At 41.2% G+C, this 20993-nt stretch overlaps 1 protein-coding gene across 1 annotated transcript in view; it reads right to left on the bottom strand.

The window, feature by feature from the left end:
* Positions 1-19600, bottom strand: part of LOC145409040 (uncharacterized) — a 144224-nt gene extending 124624 nt beyond the window's left edge. Inside the window, exons 1-3 of the mRNA XM_080279599.1 lie at positions 19592-19600; positions 15449-15643; positions 5948-6126 (exon numbers count right to left, since the gene is read on the bottom strand). Coding sequence (XP_080135725.1) covers positions 5948-6126; positions 15449-15643; positions 19592-19600 — 383 coding nt within the window. The remainder of the gene's footprint in view (positions 1-5947; positions 6127-15448; positions 15644-19591) is intronic.
* Positions 19601-20993: the final 1393 nt, after the last annotated feature.

Raw genomic sequence — 20993 nt, 5'->3', positions numbered from 1 at the left:
TGTCCCATGATTGGAAATGAAATTTTTATGCTATGAACTTCGCAATATTTTATGTTCATTAGCAATGGGCTGACTTTATTTTTTTTTATGTTTCAATATTACAGTTTTATTTAATGTGTGAGAAGTTCTACATATACACGTGTGATAATACTGTGAACAAAATTAGATGTGAACATTAAGGTTATGTATATTAATCTCTGACTATTATCAGTTCACTAGTAACCCGTAACAAGCAATGAAAGTAACTTGTGCAATGGTTTTCAGTAATTTATTATTTTGAAGCATAGCATAATGCTTATTCTTATTAACTGCTAAATGTGTGGAGGTCTATATCTGTGATGATACTGTAGATGAGTAAAAACTATTACAGGTTGTGTGCATCATCTGGACTGATTAACCAGACTATTCATTTGTGATAATTATCATATTTCTTGTCATTTTTTCTAGTCAAGCTGATTTTTAGTTGTCAGTTATATTTGGTTTTTGTTCTGTTGGATGATTTGATGAAGTTCCAGAATATATTTTATTTTGAATAAACATTTTTTTTACTTCAAAATATGTCAATATATGTTATATGCCCATTATGGAGTGGGTTAATATGTGGGTATGACTAACAACTATATGAACTCTGGCAATATCGGCAGCCATTTTAATTTCCAAGATGGCCTCGAGGTATTAAAGTAACATCAGGTTAAAACACATACATCATACTGAAGGCTCAGAACCCGTAAACAATCATCTACTTAACTGAAAGTCAAAATATGATGGAAAGTGTGCTTTCTGCTGGTTTCAATGGCAGCCATTTTGAATTCCGAGTTAACCAAGAGTAATAGGGATATTTCAGTGTCATTATTGGATTCCTCGTCCTCAAACACATGGGTATAGACACCAAGATCTCATGTCTATCTATCCTAGAAGCTGAGATATAGGCGAAAATGCAATTTAGCTAATTTAGCTGACGTCCATTTGAAAATGACTTCACACAGGTAGTCCATCCCAATTTGGTGATGGTGGCATCCATTTTTCATGTTGGGAGAGGTCCCAGGAACAAAATAAAATAGGTTTCATAGATTCCTGGTGGGGGGGGGGTGCATGGGGGGCCTATCAGGCCCATGGACTAATCCCAATTTGATGGTGGCATCCATTTTTCATGTTGGGAGAGGTCCCAGGAACAAAACAAAATTGGTTTCATAGGTTCCTGTGGGGAGGGGGAGTGCACGGGGGGCACCAAAGTAGTACACCTTAGGTCTAGGTCTCCATTGGAGATATCAGCAAACTTCGTCAGCAGCTGCATCAACTTCAGCACTTGTGAGTCATTCAGGCATTGGCAATTTCTTGAAAATAGGTCTTGTAAGTGGTCTGACAGATACACATCTTCTTTGACTACATTCCTTTTACAGGCCTTCCTTTGATGCCAATCAGGGTCCACCACCTGACGCAGTCCCACAAAATCTCCCTCGTTGATCTTCTGTGGCTCATGGGAGAAATTGGCCACCACAACTGGCACTTCACCTCCTCACCTTGTCACCAGAACCGGTACATCTCACTGCCGTGGTGGGAATCGACTTTCCTTGAACCTTCAGCTTCATGGAGCACAAGTCCAGCTAACATTGCATGGACATCAGACAGTCCTGACCAAGAAGGCAAGGATCTTTCATCTTGGCTACATAGACTGGAAGTGTGGCCTCTTGCCATGCCACTTTAATCTGGACATCCAAGGGTCCCCTCAGTTCTGCATGGTGCCCAGTTATGCCACACAATTGTTCTAATAACTAGGCAGATACCGATGAAGTAACATACCAGGCCTCACAAAAGTCTGCTCTGAGGCTAAATCTATCACCAGGGAACACTTCCTACCGTCTTTTCTTCTGTATACTCGAACACTGTCGATTGCAGCTCTCTTGCATTTTCTCGGTGGTGGGGCTACTTGGGAAAAACCGGCTGGTGATTACCCCTTAAAACCAGCCTCCATTAGTTTCCTGCTTCTTTCTGGTCTTCTGCAGCCTTCTTCTTATCCTCCTTTTTCTTCTTTGGATACTCAGAACTGAAGTGTCCCACCTTACTACATGTCCAACACCCTTTTGTTACAACTGTAGATTTTCTTGCACTGTTCTGTTCTTGCTCCTTCTTGTGTCCTGGCTTCCTGCAGAACCAGCAATCTCCTCCAGTCTTCTGTTCCCTCTTCCACTTGTAGCAGTACTCTTTCTTATGTCCTGACTTTTCACAGTACCAGCAACTTACTGCAAATTTTACCGCTTCATGTACCTGTCCCTTTCTTGTCTTAAATTCTACACTAAAACCTGCCTGAAAAGTGGACGTACTGGACTTGACATAGGACTCAAATTCTAGAGCCCTGGCTAGTGCTTCTTGCATGCTTCTGGGTTGTGCTGCTTCACTTGCACTTTCAACCTTGCACTATCAAGAGCATCGATGTACTGGTCTCTCAGAAGAATAGCCAACAGGTTAGCATCTGCTCCCAGGTATGCAATGTATGCCATACTTTCCAGGTCATAAGCAAGCTGCTGGAGGGATTCGTCTCGAACCCCTACACAGGTCCAGAATCTTGCCCTGTAAACCTCAGTCTGGTACATGGTCCCATATCTGCTCTCCAGCACTTCTACTAAGGACTGATAACTGTTCCTCTCCTTTACTGACATCTGGTTGAGAATTTCTATTGCAGCACTGTTGAGGCTAGTAGTCAGCTGCACTGCCCTCTGCCTATCATCCAAACCATTCTGAAGAGCAAGTAGCTCAAACTGCGCATGGTGAGCTTCTGAAGATATTCTATCATCAGATTCCTGAGGTTTCCTTTTAATTGGACTCCTATTATAGCCATGCACTGCACTGGTTTGGGGCCTAAAAACTGGGACATCATAATTAAGTCCAGGTCATAAAACTTCTGTATTCTGCTTATTCAGCCCTATAATGCTACCTTTAGATGCTTGGAATTCAACAAGATTCGCTATACTCTCCATTCTTATCATATGTTCCCTGTACATTAGGCTAAGGCTCAGGAGTGCAATATTTCTCTACAGCCTCAATTTTCTCACTACAGTAATTATCTTCACATGGTTGACTACATGCTTAACTGATTCTGCACTCCGTCACTATTCCCTCACCAATCTTCAGCTGGTTGTCTACATGCTGTCCACACTCCATCACATTATTGCTTACCTCATACTTCTGCTACCGTAGCTCAGTGTATACTTCCTCCATCAACTACTGTTGTTCTTCATTTACCCAATAAAATCGTCTAGCTGTCCTTGCATCCTCAGTTGTAATTCCCCCTCTGTTGCTCCTGTAATGCCTCATAAAGCTGTTCATATAATTCATTCTGCTGTCCATTCTGTGCCGGTAATTGTTCTTTGAGTTCTTTCTGTCACTCATTCTGTGCCTGTAACTGTTCCTTGAGTTCTTTTTGTCCTGCATTCTGTGTCTGTAATTGTTCTTTGAGTTCTTTCTGTCCTTCATTCTGTGCCTGTAATTGTTCTTGTAGTTGTACACTTCGTGCTCACAATAGCTTCATGATTGCAGCAAATGACACCTCGTCCTGCCTACTCTGACTTCTTGTCTGTACACCTTCTGCCTCCAAGTCAACGGTTAGACTCACTGCAGCACTTTAAGGTCCTCACTCCTGACACCAATTTTACGTCCCCATCTCACACTGCCACAGGTTCATTCAGCAGTAGTTCAGTATAGGAAGGACATTGCCCAATGTGATGTTCTTCCTTTGGTCAAACTTTTGGTATACAGCACACAAGAATAGCTCAGGTGTTGTAAATAAACACTGGCTTCTTAACCCCTTACCCCGTGGGCCGTCCACTACCATGACGCTCATTACATAAGTACCATACCATGGGGTGTCACTTCTGTGATTCTGGGATTTTTAAAATACCCCGTGCTTTCAAGTGCATCTCGTGTCATCTATCAGTACTGCCAGAGTGTAGCTATAGGCAGCGCTGCTTATATCGCTAGTACTCGCATCCAGTGTAACCAATTTAGCCATTTTTCTGTGTTTGCCTCGCCTTCCCACCTCCCCTCCCTTACCTCCTCCCCCGCCTAGCTACAGCCTGGCTGTGCAATGCAACTCCTTGCCGGTTTTTTCCATTCGCTTCTTCCATTGAAATGTGCCCTATGACCTATTCTCATACTTAAAAATACGAATATACGTATAAAAAAGGGAAAAGACTAACTGATACTTGGCCATGAAGTAGCTACTTTATCACCTGGCAACACCCCACGTGCACTTGGTCGCTAATTCTCCCAGTTCATTACTCATTGAAATGTCTCTTATGACCTATTCTCATACTAAAAAATATATGTAAAAAAAAAGGGAAAAGGAAGTAGCTAATTTAACTTGCACTGCTATCCCCACAGGAGGGCCATGGCGAAGTCCAGACATCCCCACAGTTAAGGGGTTAAGTTCACTGTCTTTATTTTCCAAATAATTACACTTAATGCTCGCCAACTTCACTTCACTGTTTTCACACGTATTGGAGCTATACAATCTTCACTAACTGCAATTACACTTAATGCTTGATAACTACACTTCACTGTTTTCACAAGTACCGGAGAGCACTGACACTGAACTAAACTCAGACTGAACTGAAACTCCTGTAGTCCCTTCCCCATCTGTATAAAACCTTGCATTCTCCAACATTCTAGCAACAATAGTTACTAAATCGGAGACATCCCAAACATGCCAGAGTTTTCTTACATTTTATAACACTCTAAATGCTTTAGCATACAAACTGAAAAATAATTACATAATTTAAAAGTCACATAAACAAAAATATTATAGGGGAAAAAAGCACAAAAATTTATGTACAACTTATAAAGTAACTATGCTCAGAAACAGAAGGCTAACTGGCAACTGTGACACGTAGCAAAAAAAGAAAATCGAGAACCATTGGGAATACTCCAGAACTACCTGACCAGAAATTCCCGCTTCTCAACAATATTTTATTCACTGATAGTTCTCAGGCTCATACCGTCTTACACACACACACACACACACACACACACACACACACACCATATCGAGTGGCTTTAGGGATTTCGGAACATCTCTCCCCTAATTATTTATTCTGCAGGCTTCACCTCCTTATCTTCTTTTATGTAGTTAATGCAACTATATTACAATGATGTAACTAGCAAAAAAAGTGAAAATTAGAGTGTGGTATATGAACTAATCGCTCTATGGAGGAAGTGCTATGGCGTCTCCTATGTTACCTTAAAATTCGGCCCAAAATACTGATAAATTTTGAAAATTTGTCTGTTTGCATGTGTGTTTCTCTGCTATGAAAATTAAGAAGGCACCGTCTAGAGGACTCCTAAGGGGTCATACAGGAGTAACCTTTTGGGAGAGGTTGTTAGTTTTGTTTAAAGTTGCTAAAATGGCGCCCCTGATGGCCAAAACTAGAACCAGTTAGAACTGATCAAGTTGACATGTTGGCCAGTTACCGTAGAGTTTTTAATTTTCTCCTACAACCACATGACTATTAGCTACAACAGGTCGGGTGGGTTGGCAGGGTGGGTGGATGGGTGTGGTGGGTCAGTGTGGTGGTTGTATGGGTGGGCAGGAAGATAGGATGAGTATAGGGAGGGTAGGTGGGTGGCTAGTGGTAAAACAGGTCCATGGAGATTACGTCTGTTGTAGGAACGTGTCCAAGGAGAATATATCCATGGGGAAATGGACCCAAGAAAGAACATAAGTTCAGTGGGTAAAATGGGACTCCTGAGAGAGTGAGGGTCGTCTCCCATAGTAGGATGGACCCCAGAGTCTCAGGCAGTTTTGGTATGGATAATCATAGTTTTTACCCTGGCAATGCCGGGAATCCTTGCTAGTATAGAATAAATCTCCCATGGAAAATTGATGTGAAGCCTCCTACGTCAAGCATTGGATGGCACATAATTTTCTTTTTCAGGAACGAAATTTCTCCTTTACCTGCGCTTTCCGGTGCCATTCAGGATGGTCTGGTCCGCAGGAAATCCCATTTGAATCGCCAGCTGAAGTTCGTTGCCACTGACACACGTTGCCATGGTAGTTCCAGCCTCCCGAAGTGTTGCAATAATTCGTGGGTTGTAGTTGGCTTTAATGGAGTAGGATAAGACTCCGAGCCCACCCTGCAACAAAAAATAATACGAAAGAGGAAGCTTTTGGCTGCTGTTTGGCTGTGGATGGTAAACTTGGGCACTTGATTTATGCTAATACCGGATCTATTTCAGCTACGGGAACATCTAACTCAAAGGTTTCGAAATAAGTATCTCAAATATGCCTTTTCTGATACTGATACACCCAGGAACTATACGTAAGCTACCAGATGATACTGCCCAGTTTAGGACTCTAAGAGTATGTTAGTAGTCAAAGGAACCCTTTAGCACCTAGGTAACCCACGTGGGATACTTCAAAAAGGATGTTTTGAAGCTTCCACCAACAAGCCTAGAATAATTGGGCGGTCGGTTTTTTTTTTAGGGTGGAGAGGAACTCCTCCTCTTTCGAATCCGACTAATCAGGGAGCAGCAATCTCCATTGTGCTCCCTGACAAAGCATGGAATTCATCAATGTCGGCCCAACTTTGAAAACGGTAACTTTTTGCACACAATTTTCTGACATTCAGCGTCCTCACACCATACCCATGGAGGTAAGTTCACTATTCCTTTATTATATTTTCCTATTTTGGCGTGTTTTATCTTTGATATTATTACATATTATTGCTATTTATGCATAGTAGTGTGATATAAAAGATTACTCAGATTTTTTGAGTATATATGTACCTCTTTTGAGTTGTCAGGTTGGCTTACTGTATTTATGTAATTATACTAATCTCAATAATGAGGGTGATTATATATGATGATTGCTTCATATTTCATTCTTTTAAGTTTGGTACCAGCATGTTTTTGGGTCACTGGGCCGGGGAAGAATCATTAGCGATGGATTGCCCTGGTACTAGGAGATGACAGTAATGTTGAGGTTAACACTGACGATGTTGCCGACCCTGATGACATAAGAGCTGGATGAAGGCCTCAACGAAGATGTCCTTTCATCTCTGACAACGAGAGCAACTATAGTCGGTTTCATGGAGTTTGACACTGATTTTGCCAGCTGAGGACAAGTGGATTTGGTAACATTGCGCAAAGATCTCGGGAAATGATTGGTCAATGTTAGTTGTGTTTGAACGTGTACCAAATTGACTTTGTATTCCAACCAAGGCCCTCATTTGTAAGATACCGGATTATACAGATACAAATTAAAGCAATGATATCTTTAATGATAAATATGACTTTTAATTTATTAGAGATAAACGTGAACAACATTGATAACAAAACTTAGTAAAGTCGCAACTGGACACATACGAACACAGTCTGCAATTGTGGCGGGAATCAGGACGTTTATAGCAGGGTGGTTCCGAGGTCCTGTGGAGGCTCGATTGTTTTTTCCCACCACTACTACACGGTGTTACAGTCTACATTCTACACCATGCCCTTCATTACCTCATCTACTAATGTACAACCTCACCCTAGATACGCTCAGCTTATTTTCTAACAATTATGATTTGTGTAAACGTGCGCGCACACACACACACACACACACACACACACACACACACACACACACACCTCACTGAGGCCAATACATGCTATTCTCAATATATATACTGTACATACACATTTTCATTACCTTCATAGGTAACAGTAATTTAAAAAAAAAATCTGTATTTGTATTCATATGCAGATTCAATAAATTTTTTTCTTACATTACTAAGTTTGGTGTTTGATTTTCCTAAACATTTTCATAAGTATCATAAGAGACAGACAGACATACAGACAGACAGACGGACACCCTGTCCCTAGCCATCATGCATCTCCTCAAGCATGAAATATCTCTGTCCCCTTTACCGAAAGGAGCCGGGAAAGAAATGGATTACATCACTGTAGAATGAACTGAATTTTTGTTAATGGTGGAGGACAGGAAATTAAGTTAAAAACAAACTCCATGAGAAAATAATAGTTGAACTATGCTGCTATAATAAAACCGTATAGTGTGAACGAAATCAAACATAAATGAAATGAATTTAAATAAGTCGCTGACTGTTGTACGCATGCGTCCAGTTGCGACTTTGCTTAGTTTTGTTATCAGTATCGTTCAGGTTTAGCTCTAGAAATTTAAAAGTACATACTTCTCATTAAAGCTATCATTGCTTTAATTTGTATCTGTATAATCCGGTATCTTACAAATAAATGAGGGCCTTGGTTGGAATACAAAGTCAATTTTGAGCACGTTCAAACAACGGAAATTGACCAATCACCTCCCGAGATCTTCGTGCAGTGTTACCAGATTCACCTATCCTCAGCTCGCAAAATCAGTGCGTCAGACTCCATGAAACCAACTATAGTGGTTAGTATGAATCACAACTGACAGCTGTCTGTCTTTTTAAATTTTTGTGTACTCATGCCTGGCCTTTTAAATTATTGCTTCATGACTGGCCATTTAAATTTGGGCATGCTGGACTTCCCAGGTGGTTTGTGTGTATGTACAGTGCATAACTTTGTCATTACGATATCAGTCGAAGAAATACTAGGAGTGGAGGTTAGAGTGAGAAGATGGAGGAAAGAATTAACTGAGAGGAGGATAGATAGAGACTTTACCATATTCATTTAATGATTTACGTACCTTATTTCTATTATACTTTCATTATTTCTGTTATACTAACTTTATTTGTTATACTTATTTCTGTTATACTTACCCTGTTTGTTATACTTACCTTATTCACTTCTATTATACTTACCTTATTTATGTTTTCCTAACAGTTTCATTTAAGTACGATTTGTTTACTTTGTTTACAAGGTCAAGGTTCAACAAATGCAGCGATGGAGTCCATGTCCTGATGTCATGAAAAAGTACAACGGGAGGATGGGTGGCATTGACAAGAGGAACTCTGATGAGAGGAACTGCTTCATAACTTTTCACAAGAATCTGTAATTTCAGTTTCATAAGAGGTGGTATTTTTTTTTTTTTTTTTGAGAAGGAAGAAAAAGTGAGCAGACTGAGAGAACATTTTAAGGAATTGTTGAACACAGAGAATGAAAGCAATATAAGTGGCTGGGGAATGGCTGGGAGAGGGATGGATGTGAGAAGAGAGGAAGAAATTAGTAGGATGGAAGTTGTGGAAGCAATGAAGAAAGTTAAAGTGGGGAAAGCCCTAGGAATTGATGGAGTGTGTCGTGAAATGCTGAAGCATGGGGGAGAGATAGTAGTAGAATGGATGTGGAAGATGTGCAAATTGGCATGGGAGGAAGGGAGAGTTCCGGAGGATTGGCCGTCGGGTATAATTATTCCCCTATACAAAGGAAAAGGGGAAAAAGAAGTGCGTGGTAATCATATGGGCATTTGTCTTCTTAGTGTAATAGGAAAAGTACAGTACAGTATATGGTAGGATGCTTATTGACAGAGTTAGGGAAGTAATAGAGAAATTAGTTGGAAAAGAACAGGGAGGTTTTAGGAAGGGAAGAGGTTGTGTAGATCAGATATTCACTCTTAGGTCTTTAGTGAAAAAGTTTCTAGAGAGGGGAAAGAAGTTGTATGCGGCCTTCATGGATTGGAAGATAACATATGATAGGGTCGATAGACATGGATTGTGGAAAGTATTAAGAATGTATGGAGTACATGGGAAGTTGTTAAAGGCCGCGAAGAGTATGTATGATAGTGCTAAGGCTCCAGTGCGTGTGGATAGTGAACTGAGTGAATTTTTCTATTTGAAGGTTGGATTGAAACAGGGATGTGTCATGTCCCCATGGTTGTTCAATCTGTATATGGTTGTGGTAATAAAAGAGATACAAGGTAGGGCAGTGGATGTTGCAGCGGCCCTGGTGAGAGAGGGCAATGTTTGGAAACTTCCTGTACTGTGTGCAGATGATACTATGTTAAGTGAACACGAAGGGGAACTGCAAGTTTGGTGGATAAGTTTGGGAGAGTGTGTACGAAACGGAATCTAAATGTGAATGTAGGGAAAAGTAAAGTTATGGTCTTTGAAAGAAATGAAGTCAGTGAATGTACAGTGAGGCTGGATGAGGAGGAAATGGGAAATGTGAGTGCGTTTAAGTACTTGGGTAGTGTGATGAGTAAGGATGGTAGTTTAGAGGGTGAAGTGCTTGAAATGGTGCAACAGGGAAGAAAGGTTACTGGTTCCTTGAAAACAGTGATAAGAAACAGGGAAGTGAGCATGGAAGTGAAAAAGCTACTACATGACAGTATTGTGATACGAACTCTAACCCACAAAAGTGAAACTTGGACCTTGTTGGAGGGACAGAAGTCAAGAGTGAGAGCAGTGGAAATGAGTTATTTGAGAGGAGCATGTGGAGTCACATGGAGAGACAGACTGACCAATGAGGAAGTGAAGAAGCGTTGTAGTGTGGATGTGGATGTGATAGGAAGCGTTAGGAGAAACACACTAAGGTGGTTTGGACATGTGGAGAGGATAGAGAGTGAGAGCCTGACCAGGAGAGTGTATGTGAGTGAAGTGGAAAGGGAGAGGGAGGAGGAGGCAAAGGATGAGATGGAGGGATGGAGTGGAGAGGTATATAAGAAGGGGGGGCTGTGAGCTGGGAGGAGGCCAGTGAAATGGCGGGGGACATCATGACATGGAGGCAATTTGTTTGTGGCCACCTCTTACAGGATTGAGGCGTCTGACAATAAATAGATAAATTTCTTTTGGTTTAATTGCAACTTCATAATTTTAGGTTATACTCAAGTATCACAGAGACACATTTACCATGTTTTTTTTTTCCCCTGGTAAGTTTTTTTTCGTTTTGCAGGTAAGTATCGATCAAGGAGTAAGTGAAAAGTATCTCTGTGCCAAAAATTTAATTACAAATATATAATCCACAAAAGTATAACTACATATCCACACACACATAATCAATCATTGCCTTCCATTCACTCAATTCACCACCCACCCTTCTCATCACTCGCCTTGTATACCTGTGGATCGGCTGTCACCAACCCCCTCCCGGCACAAATGTCCACTAAAGCACTGCCATTCCCATCCACATCTGCGGGCACACCCCTCTCACCAATTATTCCATCCACCATCAAACTCCCTACTTTTCTATTTACATTTCCAGTCAAAAACACTCTCTCATTCCTTTGACATTTTTCCATACACGCTTCCACGTTTGTCCAGAACTCTCTTTTCACTCTGCTTGCATGATCTTGCGTTTGCGCATACACACACACACAATCGCCCACATTTGTAGTCCAACTTCCAATCTTACCCACAGAATCCTTGAGCCAACTGATCCATATTCTCTTTTATTCTCATTCCATCTCTTGCATACAACAATAAAAACTCCGCCCTTTGCTCTGTCATTCGGACCCACTCCTGCGCATATACCCCATCCATACTCCCATTCTCTCACACTCTTACCTCCACAATTAGTTTCAGTTAATCCACATACATCCAATTTTGCATCCTCAGGCATCTGGACATTTTCTCTCTCTTTCACCTCATCATTCGCAACTCGTACATTCCAAGTCGCAATCCGTACCATGTCCTATGTTCGGTCCTTAATCGTCGCCTGTTGGTCAGTCCTGGTCTGAGGCTTCTTGTTCGTATATTTAGTTAGGTGTTTTCCGGGAGGTGCGCTAACCCTCCGCCAACCCATTTTCTGCCACGAAGGGACCCCGTGTTGGTTAGTTATAAGGTTACCACCCAGAGTTGTCAATGATTACCTTGTTTACAGGAAATCATTTGGCTTGCCACGCAGTGTAGAGCTACCCTAAAAACAAAGCACCGCTGCACTTAGTGAGTGGATGATGGGCCCTCCCCCCAGAAAAAGATGGTGTATGTTTTCCAATAAGGCCCACAACAGCCCAGTCGAGATTAGCGTGGTGTTTCGAGACACCCACGAGAGCCCAGCTGTGATGAGCGTGGTCTGTCGAAAGTTGCATGAGGTTCCCAACTGGGTTACTTCATCGCCATGCAATGATGCGCAAATACCGGAAAATTTCGAAAAACGCACAGGAGTAAAAATGTATATGCCTCTAGTTTAGCATAATAAGAGCATTTTTCGAAATTCCCAAGGAAACTTAAGGTGGAAAAATGCAAGCACAAGTTAGTACTCTTTTCCTTGTTACTGCCACACCTATGACCTATATTGAGACTAAAACAAGATTCTTTTATTCATGGGAGAGGTCTTAGCTCTTGGGAAAAAAAAAAAGAAAAAAAAAAGGCAAAGACCAAGGCGGTCCCTTAAAATTTGGCGATAATTTCCGAGGCACAGTTCCGGACATGCAGCCTGATGAAGATCCTGGTGATAATGAAGCTGGGAAATATTATTTGAATCTTATTATCTTCAGAGCCCAACACATTTTTCAGAATATTCCATTTCCTAATTTTTCGAGCTGAGAAATGAAATCATATTTCTGTCGGCAACTGAACGTGATGAAGTTCGAATGTGTCTGTCACATAGCCGTAGCCGAGACGTTTCCAAAAATGTTAGATTATAGGGTTGTAAGAGGAGAGAATTTTCAAATTGGTCTTGTCGTGGATGACAAGAGAAAGATAACTATGAGCCTGGGGTTTGCTTGCCGTTTTATTCTCAAGAGGGTGGGATCTTGACAAGAGCAGTACTAAGATGAGAGCAGTTTATGCTAGCTAACGCCGTGCCCTCTACTCCTGCCTTTTCCACTGTGCCTCTCATGTTTCCTATCGCGTCCCAACCCTTTCTCAGCTTTTCTTGTGCCTTGGCTGTTTCTGGCTCTCTGACCCGTCTCTCCCATTTTCCCAGTATATCACTGGTTGGGTCATGTGCGTGAGCACGTGTGTGAGGAACTTTCCACAGGTCTTTCCCTGATGTCATAGAACTGGCAAAGAGTGATTAAAGTACCTAGTCATGAAATTGCTCTTATTTAGGCCCGACTTTCCTCAAAGCTAACTCGCATTTATGCACGTTTTTTCCTGGTCTCCACATTACACATACTGATTAGATGATACTGTCTATTATGTAGTGTGTCATGATATTTTTAGTGCCTTGACATGTGGGCTTTCTGTCACTGCCAGTTGTACTCTGTAGTATAAGATGCAGACTGATAAGATCCAACAAACACAGCCGGTTCCAAATACGTTGAACGCAGGTTGATCACATTTAACAGTCAACCATAGATTTGGGATGCAGACTGATCAGATTCAAGAAGCACAGGTTTTCTTCAATTGTGAGATGCAGGTTGACCACATTTAATGAGCAGTGGTGTTTTACACATTTAGGATGCAGCCTAATCACATCATGTAATCACAAGTATTCCACATGTGTGAGATGCAGGCCAATCGAATCCAGCAATCACGTGTTCCATAAATGTGGGATGTAAGCCATCACACCAAGAATCACAAACATCCCATTAATACAGAGCAATGAGTTTTGTTTACTATCCCTTTTATATACTCTATCCACTTTACTCCTTGGACGTGTTTTCTGTTATATTCTTTTTGCATTCTGACGACTTTTTTCACCTTAGGGAAAAAAAAAAAAAAAACTAAAGCCGCAGCCACTCTATCCAAAATGAGCATGCGTGAAAAACTTTTCCTTCCAAAAATTTCATATATCATACTAAATTTTCATCAGCCATGACCAGTTATGCGCAGCGTGAAATGACTTATAAACACTTGGTTGTCTGGGTGTGATCCACCAAGTTAGGTTTTGCACTTTCCAATTAGGTTTTCTCTCATGCATTGTGTCACATAGAAAGGCTGCGGACAAGGTGAATAAATTGAAGCATGGTCCGTTTTCATTGGGATTATGATGACAGTATTTTATTCTTATTTCTTTTATCACTTTTTAGAGCCTGTTTATTTTTTCCCTTAACTCTTTCAACACTTAGAGGTGGAATGTCGGATATGACATTCTTTAACCGTTGCACAACAAGAAGTATCCCCTTAGATGCATAAATTTATATAGAAATAGCAAAGATAAGCTAAATAATACGTTGCCAGATTGAACGGGATAAAAAATAAAAAGATATCAGGAACCGATGACAGAAAATGTACAGTCATCAGAATCCACACTGAAAACAGACACTCTTCCAATCTTTCACGCTTCCTTCCTTACCAAAAGAAAAACATAAATGAATAAAAGAAAAGCAAGAAAGAAAAACGTAAAAAAAGGACAACTAATATCCGAATGCCTGACTGCAATCAACCATATCTCGTTTAACTCTTTGGCTGCAGTTGTTACACTTGAGTATTTATACTAATCATTAGGCGACTTTGTTCAGCTGAGGGAAATCCTGGAAGTTAGATACCTCAAAAACTATCTTCAGTAACATTTCCTCTGTTATCAGTCCACTTCGGAGTTTTATTGGGACTTTTTTTGTTGCCTGTACACTTTGGAGCTTTAATGAGACTTTGTTGCCTGTAGACATCGGAGCTTTATTGACACTTTTCTGTTTGTACACGTAGGAGCTTTATTGACACTATCTCTACTATATGTACAACTACAAGCTTTACTGAAGCTAACACGAGGCCCTCATTCGAGAGAAGTCCTAATAGGGAAAAGGTTAACTTAAAAAAAAAAAAAAAAAAAATACGAATCCGGGGACAGTTTCAATTTCATTCTTACTACCCTCACAGGTTCTGTGGGGCTGCTTGGGGATCTTTCGAACTGGAGGGCGGACATAACAGCCTTCAGTGTCTAGAGGCAGCAGTGATAAAACATTTCACCGTTTTGAAAGGGGTACAGTGCCACCAAAAATTTCCTGAAACCTCCATTCGCCCACGTTACAGTTTTATGCAAACCTACAGTAGGATTTTCCTGAAAGCTTTTATTGTACAAGGGCTGGGACTGAACCCGTAACCTCCCATTTTGCCGTTTGTGATTTGTACTGGATTACACTATCAAAACACATACCAAGCATTACATTGCTTAAAAAAAAAAAAAAATATATATATATATATATATATATATATATATATATATATATATATATATATACTGGAGAGAGAGAGAGAGAGAGAGAGAGAGGGAGGGAGGTTCCGTCAAGAGAAAGACATACAAATGAGAAAGTTTAGGGGTTGCGGTATTATGTGGATGTACTGCAATATGTTACGAGGGGGACTGCCATGTGGGGAGATTAGATAATGGGAGATTGACTTGGACAGTGTATGTGACTGAAGTGGAAGGGACAGGCAAAGAGGGAGACCAACAGTGAGTTGGAGGGACGGAGTCAAGAGGCGAGAAATTGAGAGTGGCATGAAACTGAGGATAAGAGCGGGAAAGGTGGAAGGAGAAGGTGGAAAGAATGTCCCTGGTCTCGCTTTCTCCATTTCTCTTTCCGTCTTACTCCAATAAAAAGATAATCCACCAATGAATAATATGGTAAAGTCGCCTGTTGTTAAAAATTACGTAAAGAGCTAAGTAATTCTAAGCAAGATGATGTGAATCAAGTTATAAATACCAGTGATTCGAGGGCGTTGGTGTAGTGACGGACATTCTGAATCAGCGTGGACTGAGAGTAGACGAAAACTGGCGACGCTGCCCAGCCAAACCGATCATTTAATTCCTTTCTTAGGCGTTCCAGGCGCAGACCATCACAATGGAGGGTTCCATCAACGTATTTCCATCCATCCTGTACATATTCATCGATCAATAACTAAAAACAAATAGATATTTAAAGCAATAAATAAATGAATATAATATATACTCGTGTGTGTGTGTGTGTGTATATATATATATATATATATATATATATATATATATATATATATATATATATATATATATATATATATATATATAATCATCAGCCGTTACAAGTCCACTGCTGAACAAAGGCCTCCCTCAACTTTCTCCACGAATTCCTTGACTGAGCCAATCTCTGACACGTTTTCTCTGCAAATTTCTCAATCTCATCTCTCCATCTCCTGTCTGGCCTTTTTCTGCTGCGCTTACAATCTCTTGCTCTCCAGTCAGTCAGCCTCTTGCTCCATCAGTTATCCCTTATTTTTGCTACATGGCCTGCCCACCTCCATTTCTGTCTATCTATCTATTTATATACCTAGGCTGCTTCCCCCAACGAAAGGAAGGTGGGCAAGACAGGACGACACACTCCCAATTTACTCATCCACTTAAACACGTTCATTCGCATCTTAGCCCCAAAGGGGAGAAGAGACAGATCCTCACCGCACCACAGCGCACGAGGGTCAACTGCGCAGTGCAATCAGTGACATCCGCAGCAGGGCCCGACAGCAGAGCTGGTTTACCCCTGCCACATCATAATAGACCCATCCCCTTACCCGCACCTAACCTGATCAGCTGATCAGACCAAATGTGGGAGAGTATCCCCTCAGGGCCGCGTCATCATTTATTCATTCACAGTTTCTCTCCTTTTATTTCTGTCACGCACAGCCACTCTTCCTTGCTCAACAGACATCCCTCTCGCATCCAAAGCTCTCTTCACATTGTCCATGCATCCTGTTCGTGGTCTCCCTCTCAGCCTAAAGCCCCCTTCACACCTACACGATCTTTTAATCGACCGCAGCACGATTAGGGATCGTGACGCAGTCAGGTAGTCATCTATTGGCATCGCAACGCAGTCTAGCACATCGCCATGGAGTCCTAGAACTTAAGGATTTTTTAATGCGTGCATTAAAAAATCGTGTTACTCGACGATTGTCAAATCCATCAGTGAGCAGTCGGGGTACCATCTGATTGCAGTCGGTATCATCGTGATAAGGTCCATTTGCAGTCCTGATAAATCGTGCTTTCATCGCCGGGCAAAAAATCCGTTATAAGATGTGGCGCCAGCGCATATACAATTGACACAGGCGCATGCAGCCATAAAAACAGTGGCGTGTGACTAGAGAGAGACGAGGGGGTGGGGGGGGGGTCCTGTGTATTCAACTCGTGTAAAATATTAACACGAAATCTACCCCCCACAATAGAAGTAATGTCCTCCATATGCGATAATAATAATAATAATAATAATAATACCACTACTACTACAAAGTTACTACTACTACTACAACTACTACTAGTACTGCTACTACTACTATTAATATTATTACTGCTACTACTACTACAAACTACTAACTACTACTACTACTGTTACTAAGATGGTCTTCTCATAATCGTTGTGTCATCGTCCTATAGTCTTGATGCAATTGTTATTATCATTTGCACTGTCGTTGTGTAGTCAGAAACCGGAAATGACCGTTATTTTTCACATTTGTACCCATCGGGATGCGGGCGTGGGGGGATCCCAGTGCCAACTGGACACGATCGTAATTCGTCGCAGTGTGTGCGTAGTGTTATCAAATTGGGCCAAAAATCGTACGATTTCAGGACGATTTCAAGTAGTTGTGCTGTCGTAATCACAATCGTGAAAGTGTGAAGGGGGTTTTACACCTCTCACAGATCTAGTTATCTTTTTCACCAATCGCTCATTATCCGTTCTCTCCATATGCCCAAACCATCGCAACACCCTCTGCTCAACTCGATCACCCATCTCCCGAACAACTCCAGTTCTCTCCTTCACACTTCACCATTTCTCACTCGATCCATACGCGTCACTCCACTAATACTCGTCAGACACCTCATCTCCATTACATTCAAACTTTTCCTCTCTGCTACACCCATACTCCATGTGTCAGTTCCATATAACATAGCCGGTACCACAACACCCTCATACAGACTTCTCTTTACATCCATTCCAAGCGAACGACATCTAAACACTTTTTTCATTCCTCCCAGCACCTTTCCTACTCCATTCCTTCTAAACTTCGCTTTTGCATGTATTCTTCCATCCACAGCAACATGTGACCCTAAATACTTAAAACACTCTACCTTCTCAAACAACTCACCATTAAAAATATTCATCCTTCTCCGATCTACCAACCTCGTACACTTCATCACTTTACTCTTATTCTCATTTACTCTCAATTTCTTCCTTTCACCACCCTTCCAAACTCCTCTGCCAACTGTCTCAATCTCTCCTCTGAATCAGCCACCAGTGCAGTATCATCTGCAAACAGCAGCTGCTTCAGATTCCATTCTGTACCATCAACATTCACCAGACTCAGTTTATTTTCCATTGATTCTGTTATATATATATATATATATATATATATATATATATATATATATATATATTGGAGAGACACAATACACGCATGTGTACATATGTTTTGTTACGCTCCTGACCGGGAATCGAACCCGAGACCTCTAGATGAAAGTCAGGAACTGTTAACACTACACCATGGCGTGATAAAATCTAAGCTACCTGAATTCTCTGACGAACCACGTAAATCCGTTAAGGGAGGATATATTTCAAAAACCTCAGCACATCAGGATTTTTGCCCAGACCCATGTAACTCGGTAAGTGACAGAGCAGTTTTAATTTATCCCAGCCAGACATTACACGCATATGTACAAATAACTTTTACACTCCTGACCGGGAATCGAACCCGAGACTTCAGAATGAAAGTCAGGCACTGTTACCACTACATCATGGCGTGATAAAAGCTAAGCTACCAGAACTGTATGATGAACCAGGTAAATCCGTTATGGGAGGATATATATCAGTCTCAGTACATCAGGATTTTTGCTTAGCCCCATGCATGCTCAGTCACTTGCCGAGCTGCGTGGGGCTGAGCAAAAATCCTGATGTGTTGAGATGTATATCCTCCCATAATGGATTTACCTTATTCGTCATAGAACTCAGGTAGCTTAGCTTTCGTTACGCCATGGTGTAGTGGTAACAGTGCCTGACATTCATTTAGAAGTCTTACGTTCGATTCCCGGTCAGGAACGTAAAACACACACACACACACACACACACATATATATATATATATATATATATATATATATATACTTCCTGGGGTACCCGGCGTTGCCGGGCCAAAAAAGCGAACACTCTAATCCTATTTGTTCTAGTTCAGTCTTTCTTTCAACTCCAGAAAGGCCATGTACACCTCCTACGCTTTTGTAAAGGGATAATGAGGTCAAGGAACATTCTATTTCAGTTTTCGCTGACAAACGCACAATATTTGTGCACCCTTGTTTACTATTACAAGTGACCTCAAATGACATCCGACCGATGACCTCAAATGACCTCGGAGGTTAACATCACATTGCCTATGTCCGAACTGGAGGTCATGTGAGTGTCCATGCCAAAAATTGGGTTGCTGGGTCCAGTCATTCGAACGTGTATTACCAGTGACCTCAAATGACCTCGGAGGTTAACCTCACATAGCCTGTCCGAAGTGGAGGTCATGTGAGTCTCCACGCCAAAAACTTGGCCATAAGGGTACCCGGCATTGCCCAGGCCAAAAGGCGAACACTACTGGTGACCTCAGATGACCCAAGTCTGAATTTGACCCCCCTATAACCATCACTGGGCCACCCTTATTCAGAATACATATAGGTCCAGGGGACTCTGGCCCTTGGTTTGGGCGTGATTGAAGGACAAAGACAAACAACTTTGTTCATATATATATATATATATATATATATATATATATATATATATATATATATATAATACACACACACACAGATGACAGCTGGGCTACTCCGCTGTCTAGTTATGCAAACTCACCTCAGCCATCTTTGTTGTACAAATATTCATAACAAAAGCTACAACAAAGCTTTCTGTACACCCAAGTGCAAACATATTATTTACTCTTTCACAGCCGTATAATCTCTATGTACTATATGATAGTTAATGACAGAGAATTTTATTAACCTGAGGGTGAGTATAGGTGTCTGAGGATGTCAGCACAGTCACCATTAACCTTCTCGTATCGGACAGTTCTTGTACTTTATTCCTGCTTTGAAAATATTTTAATCAGCTGGGAATAAGCCGCAATTATCAGGGAGTAATAATATTGCAACAATTAAACCGTCCATGGTCATGACAACTCTAGTACTCTATTCCAGCTAATTTATACATACACACATACCACACACACACACACACACACACACACACACACATATACATATATATATATATATATATATATATATATATATATATATATATATATATATATATATATATATATATATATATATATATATATATATATATATATATATATATATATATATATATATATATATATATATAGATAGATAGATAGATAGATAGATAGCCCGACGCCCTAATCCCGCAAAGGGTGGCCACAGACAAAACGCCTTCAAGTCGCTCGGTCACCCACCATTTGACTACCCTCCCCCCAACTCACTCCCCCCACCCTTATATACCTCTCAACTCCATCCCTCCACCTCATCCTAGGTCTTCCCCTCCCTTTCCCTTCCTGCACCTCACCTACATACTCTCTTAGTCAGTCTTTCATTCTCCATTCTATCCACATGTCCAGACCGCCTCAGTGTATTTCTCCTAATCTTCTCAACCACATCCACCTCCAACCCATAACGTTCCTTCACTCCTTCATTCGTCAACCTGTTCCTCCATGTCACTCCACAAGCTTCTCTCGAGTAATTCATTTCCATTGCTCTCACTCTTGACTTGTTCTCCTCCAGCAATGTCCACGCCTCGCATGCATACGTCAGCGTAGGGATCACAATACTATCATGGAGTGACTTCTTAACTTCCATACCGTACTCACCTCACTATTTCTAACCATTGCTTTCAGTGAACCAACAACCTTCCTTCCCTTCTGTACCCTTTCAAGCACTTAATCCCCAAAAGTTCCATCCTGACTCATCACACTACCCAAGCACCTGAGGGCACTCGCATTCTCCATAACCTCACCATCCAACCTAGCTGTGCATTCTGTGACTTCATTCCTCATAAACACCATAACTTTACTCTTGTTTACATTTACTTTCAGACCCCTCTTCCTACACACTGTCCCAAATTCATTCACCAAACCTTGCAAATCCTATTCAGCTTCACTCAAGAATACTGAATCATCAGTAAACAGCAACACCGGAGTCTCCCACATCCCACCCTCATTCATTAGAGCCACCCC

This window comes from Coenobita brevimanus, chromosome 79 (assembly GCF_032717465.1).
Source record: "Coenobita brevimanus isolate Jiangsu-jjx chromosome 79, ASM3271746v2, whole genome shotgun sequence".
NCBI lineage: Eukaryota > Metazoa > Arthropoda > Malacostraca > Decapoda > Coenobitidae > Coenobita > Coenobita brevimanus.
The sequence above is the reverse complement of the archived record's forward strand: the minus strand, read 5'-3'. Positions and strand labels throughout refer to the sequence as shown.